Here is a 15844-nt window from a genome sequence, read left to right on the forward strand (position 1 = left end):
TGTTCCTGTATGCTTTTCTACCCTTTCCACTAATATCCAGGGTACTTCTGAAGATTCAGAAGGAATCCCCCAAGATCACTGGGATGACTCCCTTCTGGCCCAGTCAACCTCAGTTCTACCTTCTTTTGGAAATGGCCAGGAGCAATTAACATTAGTTTCTTCACAGACTGGATCTACTTACACTAGAACAGGAGTGTGTGACAACACCTTGACATCAATAAACTTCAAATGTTATGTTGTCCTGTCTAACTATCATTCTTACTGGATGGGTTCGGAGCCAATCCTCAGCTACAACTCAGCTGAATACACTAGCTTGAAGTATCTAACTTGGCTCATGACAGGAAGGTATCCCATCATGCAGTGGTGTAATTCCCCAGGTCTCATTTGCCGCTTTACGAGTTCAGATGCTTCTCTTCTTGGCTGTGGTTAAGTCCTGTAAAAAAGCTTCTATTTTTCCCTTTATTTAGTTATTTGTAGCTTAATAATTACTTGGTAGTTAGTAATTAGTAGTTTTGTCTGTAGTTTAACTGTGTGCTGTGCTTGTTTATCTTCCATTGTGTGCTTTTTGGTGGCCGTCGTTACTCACAAGGCCCTTTTAGTTGATTCCCATTTGTGGTAGTGGTGTAGTTTAGCACTAAGGTAGAAGTTAGCTTTTATATTTTTATTAGCTCATTTTAGTTGGAGAGCAATTTTCCTATTGTTGCATTCCCCCTCGCTCACAACTCTACTAGGTCCGTTTAAGTTAGAGGGCCTAGTGCCCATTTAATTTAGAGGGCAGAGTTGTTCCCCTTGTCTCTTTCTTGCTTGTTTATAGTATTTCGACTGTTTATAGTGTTCTTTTAGTCTGATAATACTGTTTCAGACAAAATTTTTTGTGTGTTTAAATTTTTATAGAAGTGTGTTAAGCTTTACCTGTAATACTACTGTGGTTTCCTTTCTAAAATGTCTAGGGAAATTAGAGAAAAGGAACCCAAGCCTTCACAGTTCAAAAAGTGTCAAAAATGTTCACAGAAAATGACAATCAGTGATGGACATTTGTGTCTATTGTTTGTGGGCCATCCACCTCCAGGAAACTTCTCCCTTTTGTCACTCCTTTAGCTCCTGTGTTCTGCAGGAGAGAAAGAATAAGCTTATACTCAAAGGGCTCCTGAAACCGTCTTTTGAGGAGGTTTTACATAGCACTTCCTCTTCCAGTAGATCCCATTCGTCTAAGAGTGACAAGGCTTCAAAACGGCCATCTCCACTTTCTTTGGCTCAATCGGAGCCGCCATTAAAATTGGCATTTGGAACCAACAGAGACTGTTCTTCGGAGCCACTCCACTGACTTGTTACCGGTCTCTCATACCTTGAGATCTCCCATTTTGGAGAGATCTCGCTTACCAACCCTCTTCTCCAGGTCCTCTAGGAGCTTATCGGATGATGATGTGGTCAGGGGGGTGCGTAGACTTTTGAAGTCGTCAGCACTGGCTAAATTGTTTTCTGCTCTGACCCAGTCAGTTCCAGAGCCAGCTAAGATTATGGCTATTACATCCACTACGATTCCTCCTCCGAGCCAATCTGGATCTTCGGAGCTGGAATGCCAGGTACCGCTTGCTGTAGATTCTTCAGTTCCCAGTCCCCTTCTGGAGATTTCAGAACCGATCCCTGCTCCAACTCTCTCTGTGCCATCTGGAGTGTCTAGGGGCTGAAGCTCACCAGTTGGCTCCAGGGGGGATGCTCGAACCCGAGTTTCCTTGGTTCCTAGCTTACCTCTCCGGGCTTTGGCTTGGCTGAGCTCGAGTCGTACATCAGCCGCGGAGCTGATCTTCTTAGAGCTGGGGATTCCCTCTGTTTCTTTGGAACCAGAGGTGTCCTCGGAGCTGGGGGGATCTGCCTTCCAGCTGATGAGGAGTGTGCTTTCCCCTCCTACATCTCTATACAAGAATGCTGGTATTCTTCCCCTCAAAGCACTGGCATCTGTCTCCCATATTTGGTGAGCGCCACTCTTCTGAGACCTCCCCAGAATATCCTTCTGAGGAGGCTTCTCAAAAGAGAACATGTAAGAGAGGAAGTATATTGACTCTCCTGATGAGTCTATCACCTCTGACACTGACCTCAAGGAGTCAGAAGGGTCCTCACAGTCATCCTCTGAAGATATCTCCTTCACAGATATCCTAGAGATCCTGAAACAGAGAGGCGGCTGGAAATCCATCACCCCTTCTGATGAGCAGTCGGCATACCTGAAGGATTTTGGGTCTCGACCTTCAGCCTTCTGGGTGTCTCTGCCTTCCGATGAACTTCTGGATTTGGTTAGTCGAAGGGCATGGGTGTCAGCAGACATTATGGAACCAGTCCCTCGAAGGCCAAATATGTTCTTGTCAGCACCTGCGGAAAAAGAATTCCTCACGAAAGGCATCCCTGTAGATGCTATGGTGGTTGCAGCAGCCACAAAGAAGGAACTATCTGAAACATTTCTCTTATGTCCATCCTCCAAACAAGGACTCCCGGATGATGGAGAGATATGGGAAGCATGTGTTTTTGTCAGTGACGTTTTCCCTTAGATCGCTGAACTATCTTTCACACTTTAGGGGGCTGCAGAGAGATCTCCTGAAGGAGTTAGGAGATACTCTCCAAGGTTCATTGGCTGTGGAGGTATCAGAGAAGGTCACTTCCCAGCTATCTACCTTAAATTCCATCATTAACTCCTCCATGAGGCTAATATCCTATGCTGCAGATGAAGCGAGCAGGGCAGGAGGTTCCGGAGATTCCTTGAAGAGGCATTCCTGGATGTGCTTGTGTAACTTTGTGGAGCCCTTCAAGTTTACCTTCACCGACACCCTTTTTGATGGTTCCTCACTGTTTGAATCTAAAGTCAAGGACACACTCACCAGATGTGAGCAGGAAGGGAAAACTCTCTCTGCCACTAGGGTACATTTCTCACTTCCTTCAAGACCTTATCCTAAAGGTCAGAAGAGTGGGAAAATGTGGTTCAAAAGATCCCAGGGAGTTTTTCACAACGCATAAGGTGAATCCTTCCCCAGGGGCAGAGGGGGAGGCAATAATGGTAGATGCCATCCTGGAGGCAGAGGGGGTCCACAAAACCAGGGTGGCCACAATTCTTTTTGTGGCCAGCCTTACCAGTGCTCCTGGAAGGATGCCCGTCTGCTCTACTTTGGAGGCAGTTGAGGCGTGCGTTTCTTTGTACCCAGAAGCCTGGCAAGATTTCACAAGAGACAAGTAAGTACTAAGTATAATATCCAGAGGCTGTTCCATTCCCTTTTGCCATCCTGCCCCACAGATCAGAACAATCCCGGATGTTCCACACAGTCAGAGGGAATAGCCAACTGTAAAAATTCAAAAGTTGCTAGACAAAAGTCGTCCAAGAAGTCCCCACAGACCAAATAGGATTCGGAACTTACTCAAGATTCTTTTTAGTGCGAAAAAGAACAGGGGACTGGATGCCCATTTTGGATCTCAGCAAGCTAAACGATTCTATGAAGAAGTCCAAGTTCTAAATGGTAGCACTGCAGTCAATTCTTCCCTTTTTAGGTAAAGACAGTTGGATGTCCTAAATAGACCTCCAAGATGCATACTACTGCATAAAAATGGACAGAGCATCAAGGAGTCAGTTACGCTTCCAGCTGGGAGCCAGTCATTACCAGTTTCAAGCTCTGCTCTTTGGTCTCACTACAGCCCCCAGAGTGTTCAACAAATGCATGACAGTAGTCACGGCTACCTTGAGATGTCTGGGATTCCAAGTGTTTCCATACCTAGATGACTGGCTCCTTATTGCCACCACCAAGCGTCTACTTCAACAGGCGAGGGACACCACTCTTCAAAGTTGCTTCCAGTTAGGAATTACAGTCAATTTACAAAAATTTACCTTGTTGCCCAGTCAACACATTATATTAATAGGTGCAGATCTAGACACTATCTCCATGATGGCACTACTTCCGCAGGACAGGGTTTCTGTTCTCAGACAAGAAATAGTCAACCTCTTACCCAGAAACAAAGCAAAGGCAAAGACAGTTTTGAAACTCCTAGGGACTATGGCTTCAACGATCACCTTAGTTCCCCTAGCCAGAATGCATATGAGAATTCTTCAATGGCTTCTATTTGCTCAATGGTCATTGCAGGAATTTCCTATGTCTCACCTAGTCAGAATCACAGATTCATGCAAGAGAGATCTCTCTCCTATTGTGGCTTCAGTCCAACCAGGTGACCATAGGATGACCCTTTATCCCACAACTATCTGTAGCTATGGTGACCGCGGACACCTCCCAGGTAGGATGAGGGGGGGCATTATCTGGAAAGGGTGGTCCAAGGCACATGGCAAGAACACAAGGCCCATCTGCACAGCAATGTCCTAGAGATGAGAGCAGTGCTCCTAGTATTGCAGGCACTCCAGGACTCTCTTTCACTAGGAACGATTGCAATCCAGTCAGACAACATGTCTGTGGTCTGGTACATAAACAAAGAGGAACCAGATCATACTCCCTTTGTCAATAGGTGCTGAGAGTATGGCAATAGGCACTTTTTCCCAATGCTTTCTGATAGTAATGCACATCCCGAGGGAAATCCAAAGTGATAGGGAACAAACTCAGCAGGGCAATTTTAATGCCTCACAAGTGGTCTCTGAACCAAAACAAAGTGGAAGAGATCTTCCAAAAATGGGGCTAGCCTTGCTGTGATCTTTTTGCCACTCCTATGAATGCCAAATGCAGCAGCTACCTTTCCCTAATCCCCCCTTTGGGGGAGACACCAAGAGACTCACTCATCCATGATCGGCACTCGGGACGTCTGTACGCTTTTCCCCTGTTTCCCCTTATACCCAAAGTCATCCAGAAAGTTCCCTTTTCTCTGGCCTCACCTACAAGAGAAGCCCCGGGTTCTGGACCCAGTTCCAGACCTTCTGACTCATGTGTCCAGAACTCTTCATCCTGCTCTCCAAACCCTCAAATTGACAGCATGGCTGCTCCACTTCCAAACTTAGTCAGGCTTCAAGACTTCACACCAGCAGTAAAACACATTTTGGTATCCTCTCACAAGGCTTCGACCAGAAAGTTATATTCTAGTAAATGGAAGAGGTTCTCCTACTGGGCACAAGGGAAAAACATTGACCCTTTCTCTGCCCCAATCAGTTCAGTGTCGGAATTTCATACTAAACTTTTTCAGCAAGGCTCTGCAGCAGCTAGAGTTAGATTCCAACTAGCGGCAATATCTAATTTCCACATTGGTGAGTATACTCCTAACCTGATGTCACACAAATTGTGCAAAGTGTTTCTAAAAGGCACTTGTTTATTGAGACCTCCCATTAATGAACCTCTTCCTCCATGGGATTTGAATTTTGTTCTGTCTTGCCTAACTTTACCTTCTTTCAAGCCCTTATCATCTTGTGATGTCAAATTCCTTTCTTGGAAAACTATTCTCCTGGTAGTCATTACATCTGCAAGAAGAGTCTCAGAGTTACAAGCTCTATCTATCAAGCCACCATACCTGATTTTCCATAGAGATAGAGTACCCTACATACTAACCCATCCTTCATGCCAAAAGTTTGTTCCCAAACCAATCTAAATCAGTCTATTGAGCTTCCAGTGTTTTTCTTCAGTCATAGCAACAAGACAGAGTACAAACTTCACCAATTGGATGTTCACAGACAACTTAGGTTTTATCTACATAGAACTAAAGATTTCAGAAAAACAGATCAATTGTTCATTTCCTTTTCTGAAGCAAAAAAGGGCATGCCAGTTTCGAAAGTTACACTTTCAAATTAGCTCTCAAATTGCATTACTTTTATGTACTCCTCAAATGACAAGAGCTTGCCATTCAAGGTTAATGGCCACTCGACCAGAACTTTAGCAACATCCTCTGCTTACCTGGCCAGATTATCAATGGACAGTATTTGTGCTGCTGCTACGTGGGCAACTCCTCATACATTTATTACTCATTACAAAGTGGATTTGGCCTCCAAGGATAGGGCCTCCTTTGGTTTCACTGTGCTCAAATGTGTTCTTCCATGAGCCACCCAGGGAAAAGGTGCTAGGGGCACTGTCCCATCCAGTAAGAATGAAGGAGAGATAGGACAACATAACATAAAGAAGTTATGTACTTACCATAATGTTCCATGTTTGTTGTCCATCTTGCCATTCATTCTTACGACCCTCCCACCTTCCCTCCATCCAATGACTCCTAGAGGATCTAGAGGTGAGGTTTCCTTCCTTACTAAGGAACTCCTTTGTAGTTTTCCTTGTTGTTTCTATTCCTGCTGTATTATTGGTAGTTTTTTTATGCATTATTTATAGTTGGCAGAAAACAAAATCTGGGAAATTACACCACTGCATGATGGGATACCTTCCTGCCACGAGCCAAGTTAGAGACTTTGAGCTAGTGTATCCGGCCGAGTCAGAGCCAAGGATCAACTCCGAACCCATCCAGTAAGAATGAATGGCGAGATGGACAACAAACATGGAACATTATGGTAAGTGCATAACTTCTTTTTTCGGTGGCACTTCACCTCACATTGGAGAATCTTGAAGAGGAGAACAACTCTGCCAGGCTGTTGTTCATAGATTTCAGCTCAGCATTCAATATGGTGATTCCCATGCAACTTATAGAAAAGCTAATCAACCTTGGCATAAATAAAGGGGTGTGCAACTGGATCCTCATTTTCCTGACTGGAAGTCCACAAAAGACTTGTGCTGGTAACAACACTTCAGGGAGTATTACAATCAACACTGGAGCACACCAGGGTTGTGTGCTGAGTGCTCTACTGTTCACAGTCCTTACCCATGACTGCTCTGTGAAAGCTAACAACAACCATGTCATCAATTCACAGATGGTGGGACTCATAAGTGGTAATGACGAGAGTGGCTATAAGAATGAGGCCAACTCCCTGACTGAATGGTGCAATAACAACAATTTGGACCTGAACGTCAATAAAAAATAAGTCATTATTGACTTCAGAAAAACCTCTGCTGTGCACCTGCCCCTCAAGATCAACGGTGAAGAGGTGGAGAGAGAGAAAGTCCAAACTAAAAAGTTCCTGAAGTTACATATATCAGAGGATCTTTCTTGGAGTACAAACAGAGGCCAGCTAATTTAAAAATCCCACCAGTGACTACATTTCCTTAGAAAAGCAAAGCTCTTTATGAATGCTCTAAATGCCTTCTACAGAGGAACGATCAAGAGCATTATCACCAACTGCACTGTATGGTTCGGTAACATCACAATGGCTGAAAGGAAGATGCTGCAAAGGATAATAAGAACAGCAGAAAAGATCTTGGGCACTAGTCCTCCTAAAAGACAGGAGCTCTTTGAAATGAGATGTAAAAGAGGTCCCAAAAAATACTGAGTGACACCTCATCCAGCATATGGTTGGTACACTAAACTTGCATTTGGTAGAAGGTTCTGAAGTATCTTCTGCAGGACCTCCAGATTCTTGAACAGCTTTTATCCATCTGCAATAAGACTCGTTAATGCAGACATAAATCTGGATGTATCAAAACTAAAATAGATTGTTACTCTGTCATGTCTTCCTTTCTTTTTTTCATACAGTAACTCTATTTATTTATTACATATTAAAATATATATGCTGCGGTGGTGGTGCTGCGGTAGCATTGTCGCCTCACAGTAAGACGTTGTCCTGTTCAATTATCAGCTAAAGCGTCTTCTGTGTGGAGACATGCGTGAATGGGTGTACCTTTGTTGAAGGTTGTGCGTCAAGCCTGGCAAGTCGGTACGTAAAAATCTACTGACAATCATTAGTGGACCAGAGTTCCCCTGTGGCGACCCCTAACCGGGAAAAGCCGAAAGATACAACATTAAAATATATTCCCTTTAAAGTGCAATTCCAATCACTTCCTTATGTGCAATATCACCCAATCTCACCTCTGTGTGTAGTCTACTTGTCTTTTCATGTGCTAATCATCTAGTAGTCAGTGTTGTCCAGTGTATATAAACAGTGTACAACATGTGCATCAGCTACCTACACATTTACTTTTGTACAATAGTTATTGTTTATTCTTTAATACCTATCATGTCTTGTACTTTTTGTGTTTGTCTTCTTTCCTGTAAAAGAGCTGACACTCAAAAATTCATTTTGGTAGCACTTGTGTTTCGTAAATGACAATTACGTTTCTTTTGAATCTTTTGAATATTTGAATAGGATGTTTTCAGTTGCACTAAAACATTTACAGTTTTACCTTGCTTCTGAGTAAGAGAAATTGTGAAATGACACTGACTTCTGACATATTTATAAATTGTGCTACAGTAAACTCTAGCCTCAAAACACACACCAGACTCTGAGGAAGCTTTACATAAAATTAAATGTAGTATCATTATAGAAACAGATGGAAATTCAGTCAAGATGTGGTAGCCATAGCTACAAACAGTGCAGATAAAAGTGTTAAGTGATGTTGTTTGAGTGCTACTAACTTAATAAAAGGAGGCTCCCATAATGATATGTGACAAAAAGCAAGCAGAATGATGTGCTTAATCCGTGTGTCTGTCTTGTCATGTATACTAAGGTGAAATGTTAATCGTACTCAGAATCCAAATATAAATAACGCCACTGTGAATCCAATCACTGATTAAAAAAATAATACATTTTATTAAAATAATAAATAAAAATGATTTCCAATCACTGGTTAAAATATTTTAATAAAAATTATTTATTATTTTAATAAAATGTATTATTTTTTAACCAGTGATTGGATCCTCAGTGGTGTTATTTATATCTGGATTCTGAGTTTGGTCAACATAATGCTGCACCTTTCTACTTCTTCCTGAAATTTTAGTTGTGCTAATATTGTAGCGTGTGTGTGTGTGTGTGTGTGTGTGTGTGTGTGTGTGTGTGTGTGTGTGTGTGTGTGTGCGCATGCACCTGTATGTGTTCTGAATTCTGCAAAGAGTCCTCTAATTAGTTCTTGATTCTGCTAACTGCTAGCTGTAAACCCTATCTTTGGAGTCTGATACTATATAACAAATCACTGTTTCACTCTCATGGGTTATAATTTCACAAGTAACCCTTAAACAGTAGGGTAACTCTTTTAATATACATGCTTGTGTATTAGTATCTATTCATTGATTTATTTGTGTGTGTTTTGGAGACTGAGTCAACTTAATATGAAAGTATAATACAGGTGTATGCAAACTGCAGCCTTTTGCATATGACATATAACTGCATAAAAAGCAAAGTTATAGGCACACTGCATTGGAGATTAATACAGAATGTCAAATTACTGGTCTCTAATCCCAGTTTTCTCCTTTTTTGTATTCTAGGCTGTGCTTTTGTCAAATTTCAGATGCACGCAGAAGCTCAGGCAGCTATAAATGCACTACATGGAAGTCGAACACTACCGGTAAGGAAAGCAGCAGAGTTCTCCCACTGCAAATAAGAAATCTCAGTACCTGTCTTTGGGTTTATATCCTCCTCATATCACCCTCATCTCCCTCCAAACCCCACCCTTGCTCTAGCAAGTGTGTTCACAGAACCGAAACCCCATCACTGGTTCAAACCTTGCTTAGGCTTTATACCTCTTATGACTCTAACTAGTCTCTTTATGGAATGACAAGCCACTTTGCAGTCTAAGTTACCATTTCTGTCAGCCCAGGTAGTGATTACATCATCTAAAATATTCAGCATTTATGCGTAGAGCAGTTTATGGAAGCAAATGTCGGCTCGTAGCTTGCTGAAAGGCAGAACATACCCCAGGTTTAGCAGTTGGCTGGATATTGGTTAAAAAAAAAAGTCATATTTTTTAGACCTTTGTGGAGTTTAATACTCTTCTATATTTAAGCTCATGCCTAGACCTGTCATTAAATGCCTAGGAGACAATGTAATCAAATAACATAAGCTTTAAACTACAAACCTGAAGTGCCAAAATGTCCAAGTTTGAACTTTGCAGCTGTGAGGAGCTGACAACATTGTTAATGAATCGCTCCAGGATCTTTTCTCTTCTCATTTTCAGTTACCCTATATGTCTGTCACTAACTCATTATGTGCTGAGGCAACTGTTCTGATCATTTTCTCTTTCTCAGATCTCCAGGTGATTTTTTTTCTGTACCATGCCTTGCTTTAAACGTACGTGCTTGCCAGTTGGTTAAGATCTTACCATTGATTATTCAGTAGTAATACATATGCGAGATAATACCTGCTTGAGGTTTGATGGTTTCCCCTCTGCTATCCTGTGTGCTGTCCCGTAAGAGCATTTCTTTACCAAGTACATTTATGTGTAAACCTAAAAGCAACATTTGAGAGAGACAGATAGAGGGGTAATGTGGTGAGATGTTTCAAAAACAAAGTTCCATTGCCCTCAGCTGGAGACCTTTAGAACTGCACTGGGGAAAAACATGAACAATTCTGATTTTCAGAGGAGGAAGACTGCACATTCTGTGTCTGGGGAGAGCATAAACAGCAAGAGCGAGAACTCTTCTGTTAGAATAGAAAATAATTAAGATAGTTTAAGGAAGATCAGCTTGCTAGAACAAGTATGAAAAAGATGACTTGCAGTGGACTTCTCTGACCAGTTCACATGCATAGATAATTCTTTCTAGATCACCTAAATGTATTACCTGGGACCAGAAAAATAACTTCAGGGTCTTATTTTCACTAAATCACACTTAGTATCTCTTTCCCTATTCCATGGCCTGATCCTGGGAAGCCATCAGCAGGAACAGGTTACTTAATGTATCTAATCAGGCAACATGACAGAGAGAAAGTTATCTGATTTCAGACCACATAGTAGTTAAATGAAGGCAGCTGAAAAAAATAAAACTTATGAAAATTATAATCACATAAAAAATTGGCTTAGGGTCTGCATAGAGTTAGGTCTGTGTAGCAGTGAATGTGGCAGGAACTGCTGCTGTGTGGAAGCCAACATTCAGAAATAACAGATGAAGTAACTATGGACATGGTGATAATAATTTATGTCCTTCAAAGGGTACAAGACAGCTTAATGGTGGTCTGGTATTTAAGTTTTCTTCAGACCTTTCACATGTTTGTCTCCTCCATAATTATGTACTTAACAGAATATGAACAGTCCTACTAACTCATTGTCTTGTCCTAATGAAAGCCACTTGAGAACCTTAGTAAAATATTGAGTGTTGAGAGGAAGAATGTAACAAAAAGTGAATAGTCCTAAAAATGCTGTGATTATATTAGTAAACAATGTAGTTGTTTGTAAAACCACAAGGAAGTTGAAGTCTGATAAACAGAATCCTTTACTTTCACTATCAACATTCAAAGAGAGAGACAGAGTGTGAATGTGACTCATAAAGGAAACAAAACTGTGCACAAAAACTCAAAAAACAGAACTGTCCCCAAAACAAGCATTTTTGATTGCTGAACTATGTATATGGAGAGGTGCCCTGACAAGCAAAATAATGGTCCATACTGTAACTTATTCAGCAGTAGAGTAGATGAAGGATGTTCGCAGAAAACTACTGAGTCATCAAAAATTTAAATAGATATATATTTAAGCAATAACCGATGAGTGGGTGTGGTGTAGTTAAGCAATAACCGATGACGTGGTGTGGTATATTGAAGAGTTACCCACGGTTGGAGTGGTTTAATCACGAGGGCGAAGCCCGAATGATTAAATAAAGCCAACCATGGGTAAATTTCAATATACCACAACCACGGAGTTGGTTATTGCTATTATACAGTGACATTATTTAAGAAAAAAAATACTTACTTTTCTTAAATAATGTCTTTGTATAACGGCGCATTACTGTTATACAAACAGCATTACTGTTCTTCTGTGGCTGGTGGTATACTGCTTCCTTGTGTTGATGTACTGCACATGCGTATGGGACTTGCATGCTGCTCCGTTTTTGTTTTCTTTTTTTTTTTTTTTTTTTTTTTAAATTAAAAAAAAACTTTAGGGCAGTTTAGGGGTAGGAGAGAGACAGTATGGAAGAAATACAAGGGATATCAGGTACGTGTGTTTAATTTTAAATAACGTACCTAATTTCCCTAGTATTTTGTCCAAGCTGTCTCTTTGGTATGTCTGGAGTCAGGGCTAAAGATTTTATTTTTATTTTTTAAGAAATAAAAATAAAATTTAAACAATATACCAATGGAAAGAAGTCCAGGTGACCGGACCTTTTTCCGTTGGTATATTGAGGGATTTACAATGGGCATGCTGGTTGTGCTGGCCAATCAGCTTGCACGTTTTCGAATATTAATGGAGAGCCATTGTATAATGAAGAGTTACCCATGGTTGGTATGGTTTGATCACAAGAGTGAAGCCTGAGTGATTAAACAAAACCAACGGTGTGTAAATCTTCAATATACCCACACCCACGAGTCAGGTATTGCTATTATACAATGACATTATTTAAGAAAGTAGTTACTTAATTTTCTTAAATAATGTCTTTGTATAATGGAGCTGTGGTGTTCCTCCATTTTGCTTCCACATTCTTTCACTTCACTGCACATATGTATGAGACTTGCGTTCCCATGCTTACACAGTACATCAGTGCTTTGGAAAGCAAGCAACAGAGAAAAGAAGATCTCCATCACTTTACTTTTTTTTTTTTAAATGTAAAATCCAGAAGTTTATATGTACAAGAGGGGGCAAAAGTACAAGTAAAATCAGGTATGTTTCTTTAGTTTTACAGAATGTACCTGATTTTACATGTAATTTCTCTGCCCTCCATACTTACCTCTTGTCCTCTTTGCTCAAGAAATATGCAAAGCCTTAAATAAGGAGGACAAAGGTCCCTATTATAAATGTTACTCTTAGAAATTTAGAAAGCTGTGAAAATAACAGAATTTATACTATTGGGCATTGACTGCGGTAGTGGTGCTGCGGTAGCGTTGTCGCCTCACAGTTAGACGTTGCCCGTTCGATTCTCAGTTAGAGTGTCTTCTGTGTGGCGACATGTGTGAATGGGTGTTCCTTCATTGAAGGTTGTGCATTAGGCCCGGCAAGCCAGCACGTAAAAATCTACTGCTAATCATTAGCGGACCGGAGTTCCGCTGTGGCGACCCCTAAAAGCCGAAAGACACAAACAATACTATTGGGCATTGACTTCCATAGCATATACTAACAGAAGAATGTCCAGCGGCCGGACATTTTTCTCTTGGTATATGCTCAATTTTACAACTGGCACACTGGTTGGGCTGACCAATCAGCATGCATGTTTTTGAATACAAATGAGTTACCACTGTATAATTTAGTTTATACTACCATGTGTTGGTGTATTTAAAAAGGGATAAGATAGGCTGGTAGTCAAATAATTATCTTGTATTGAGTAGATTCTATCTTGTACAGGGAGAGTAAAGGGGATATTTGAAGGTAATGGTTTCAGAAGCATTTATCATATATTCTTCTGGCTGTAGTGTAGTTGTCTACAACAGGGTACAGACTAGGCAGGTAACTGTTAAATATCCAAATTCTAACTGAGCAATATCTGTAGAAGAATGGACCAGAGCATCTCCAGAAAACAAAGGTCACTTTTTTGGCTTTGGCTGTCTTGAGATTTTGTGTACAGTAACAGAGCAAGGGCAGAATGACAAGATTAGTATTAGTCTTGTTACATCCAGCCAACGTCATCAATTTGCTGAATGTTCATTTATAATCTAATTTATTAGATAAAGTTGTGCTTCCACAAACAGTAGAAATATATTGATGTAAATGATGCCTGTTTTGTTGACTTGAGGCAGTGCAGTGTTTAACTCATGATTCAAATGGTTCTGCAAAGATAAAGAATACATGACACATAGAATTATTTATCGCTCACTAGTATTGCATTGATCTCAATCCCAAATCTAACCAGATAGTTTTTTCCATGAAAATAAAATTCATACATTTAGACATATCTGGTTATGATATTATTTCATTAGCAGTTGGCTGTGGGAAGGGATGAACACTTGTGTCACTCACTTTCCTGTAGGCTGCTGCTGGCATGAGACAGGCGAGCAGTGCTGGAAGCAAGTGGCAGAACTGTTGCAGAATATCACTAATTCCTGCATTGTGTGTTGTGATCAGGGGTTACACAGACATCTCAGCTCAGAGGTTGAATGCCATTTTATTGAGTTGTTATGTCTTCAGAAGTAGTTATAATTAAATAGGAGATGGTGGTGCACAGCCTTTCACAAGTGTGTAGTCCTGCACAGGTGAGCAAGTGTGTGTGTGTGTGTGTGTGTGTGTGTGTGTGTGTGTGTGTGTGTGTGTGTGTGTGTGTGTGTGTGTGTGTATACATGGTGTCATGGCAAACATTTTAGAGATTCTGCATTTAGGTATGCAGGCATAAAATGTTTGTACTCAAATACAGATTCCATGATATTTTGTACTAACCTTCTGTCTGTTACCTGTATGTCAAGTTTCTCATAAGTTTAGAAATTGAGATATTAGTTCCATGGCTGTTTTATTATAGAATCTAGCTATTTGCTGAGTAATGAATTTACATCTCTTTTTGTTTTTACTAGTGAAATGTCAGTTAAAATTATGATCTGATGTTATTAATCTTTCCATTCATCACTGATGGGTTCATTTCCTAGCCCCTCGGAACAATGTCAGCCTAATACCAAGCTTGCGTACACCAGAAACTCTTAAGCTAAGCTGCTACCCACAATGTTCTTCTCCCAGTTACCTCAGATCTTGTTTGCCGCATATCCATATAGCAGCGTTTCACCGAGCTCTCAAGTTAAGTGGTATTTATCTTGATATTTGGATATTTTTTTCTTATTTAGTCATTCTCTAACTCTATTTCCTTCCAACTTCACTCGTTTACAGTTGTAACTTTTCTAACTAGCTCTACCCATTGGGTAATTCTTTTACCATCATTGGTATGCTATCTCTTGAAACCATCATTGATATCTTCTCTACTTTTTTATCTTTCTTTCTAGGTGTTTGTTATTCTAGTTAACTTGTGATAAGTGTGTTTGGGAAAATGTCTGATAAAAAAGGGACTTTGGGGTTTGAGCACTGCACCTCTTGCAATGGTAAACTCCCAAATAGTGACTCTCACGGCAGCTGCGTTTATTGTGTGGGGGTTTCTCATCTCTGTTAAATGCCCTTGTCAAATTTGCCTAAGTTTCAGTCAGCAGACACTGAATGAAAGAAAGAATAAATTGATTTTGAAAGGCCTTTTTGCTTCTCCTTTCTCAAAGGCCCTTTCTGTGTCGGAGGTCTCAACCCCTCCTATGAAGGACAAGAAATGTCCCCACTCTGATCCCTCTTCACCACTGGTGATGAGTAAGACACATAAGCATAAGGCCCACAAACCTTCCTTGGAGCATAAATTTGCTACTTCGGCTCCTACTACTGCTGCTCCAAGCTCTGCTTCAATTGCTACTATGTCTCAAGCCATGGATATTACTGTATCCTCGATGTCAGTGCCACCATCGGCACCGACTCTTCCAGTTATGGCACCGACCTTGCCTTCCACTGCAGCTATGGCCCCAACTTTGTCTTTGATTACAGCTATGGCACCAACTTTGCCTTTGACTAAATCAAAAATGGTTCTGACCTCTGCCATTTCTTTGGAACCGATGATGTCGACTGTGAGCACCTCTTCGGCACCGACCCCTCTTACCTCTCCCCTGATTCCTTTGCTACCTGTCTCCAAATTAGAGACTATGGTGCCACTAGCTCAGGCACCACAGACTCGATACTCCCCCTCCTTGGATCCATTCCAGGGCCAAATGTAAAGCCCCTTTTTGGTTTGACCCGACTCCCTTTCAGGAGTGTCCATGAGGTCCACCAGGAGTCTATACTAACTTGATGAGGTGCGCCTGTTGGATCAGCTGTTGATGACCAGAGGGATACCAAATGTTCCAAAGACTCATTCCTCTCTGGAACTTGTGTCCATCTCTCCCAGGACTCCGATGTATACTCCTCTTTTGGACTCATCGGTT

General features: G+C 41.1%; 1 protein-coding gene across 4 annotated transcripts in view; it reads left to right on the plus strand.

Annotated features, from left to right (window-relative positions):
• The window catches only part of CELF3 (CUGBP Elav-like family member 3), a 1127909-nt gene that overhangs the window by 752425 nt on the left and 359640 nt on the right, over positions 1-15844 (plus strand). For all 4 annotated transcript variants that reach the window (XM_044079943.1, XM_044079945.1, XM_044079947.1 and 1 more), the window contains exon 5: positions 9259-9338. In XM_044079943.1, the coding sequence (XP_043935878.1) occupies positions 9259-9338 (80 nt within the window). The remainder of the gene's footprint in view (positions 1-9258; positions 9339-15844) is intronic.

This window comes from Protopterus annectens, chromosome 8.part0 (genome assembly GCF_019279795.1).
Source record: "Protopterus annectens isolate FY-2018-M chromosome 8.part0, PAN1.0, whole genome shotgun sequence".
In the NCBI taxonomy this organism is placed as follows: domain Eukaryota; kingdom Metazoa; phylum Chordata; order Ceratodontiformes; family Protopteridae; genus Protopterus; species Protopterus annectens.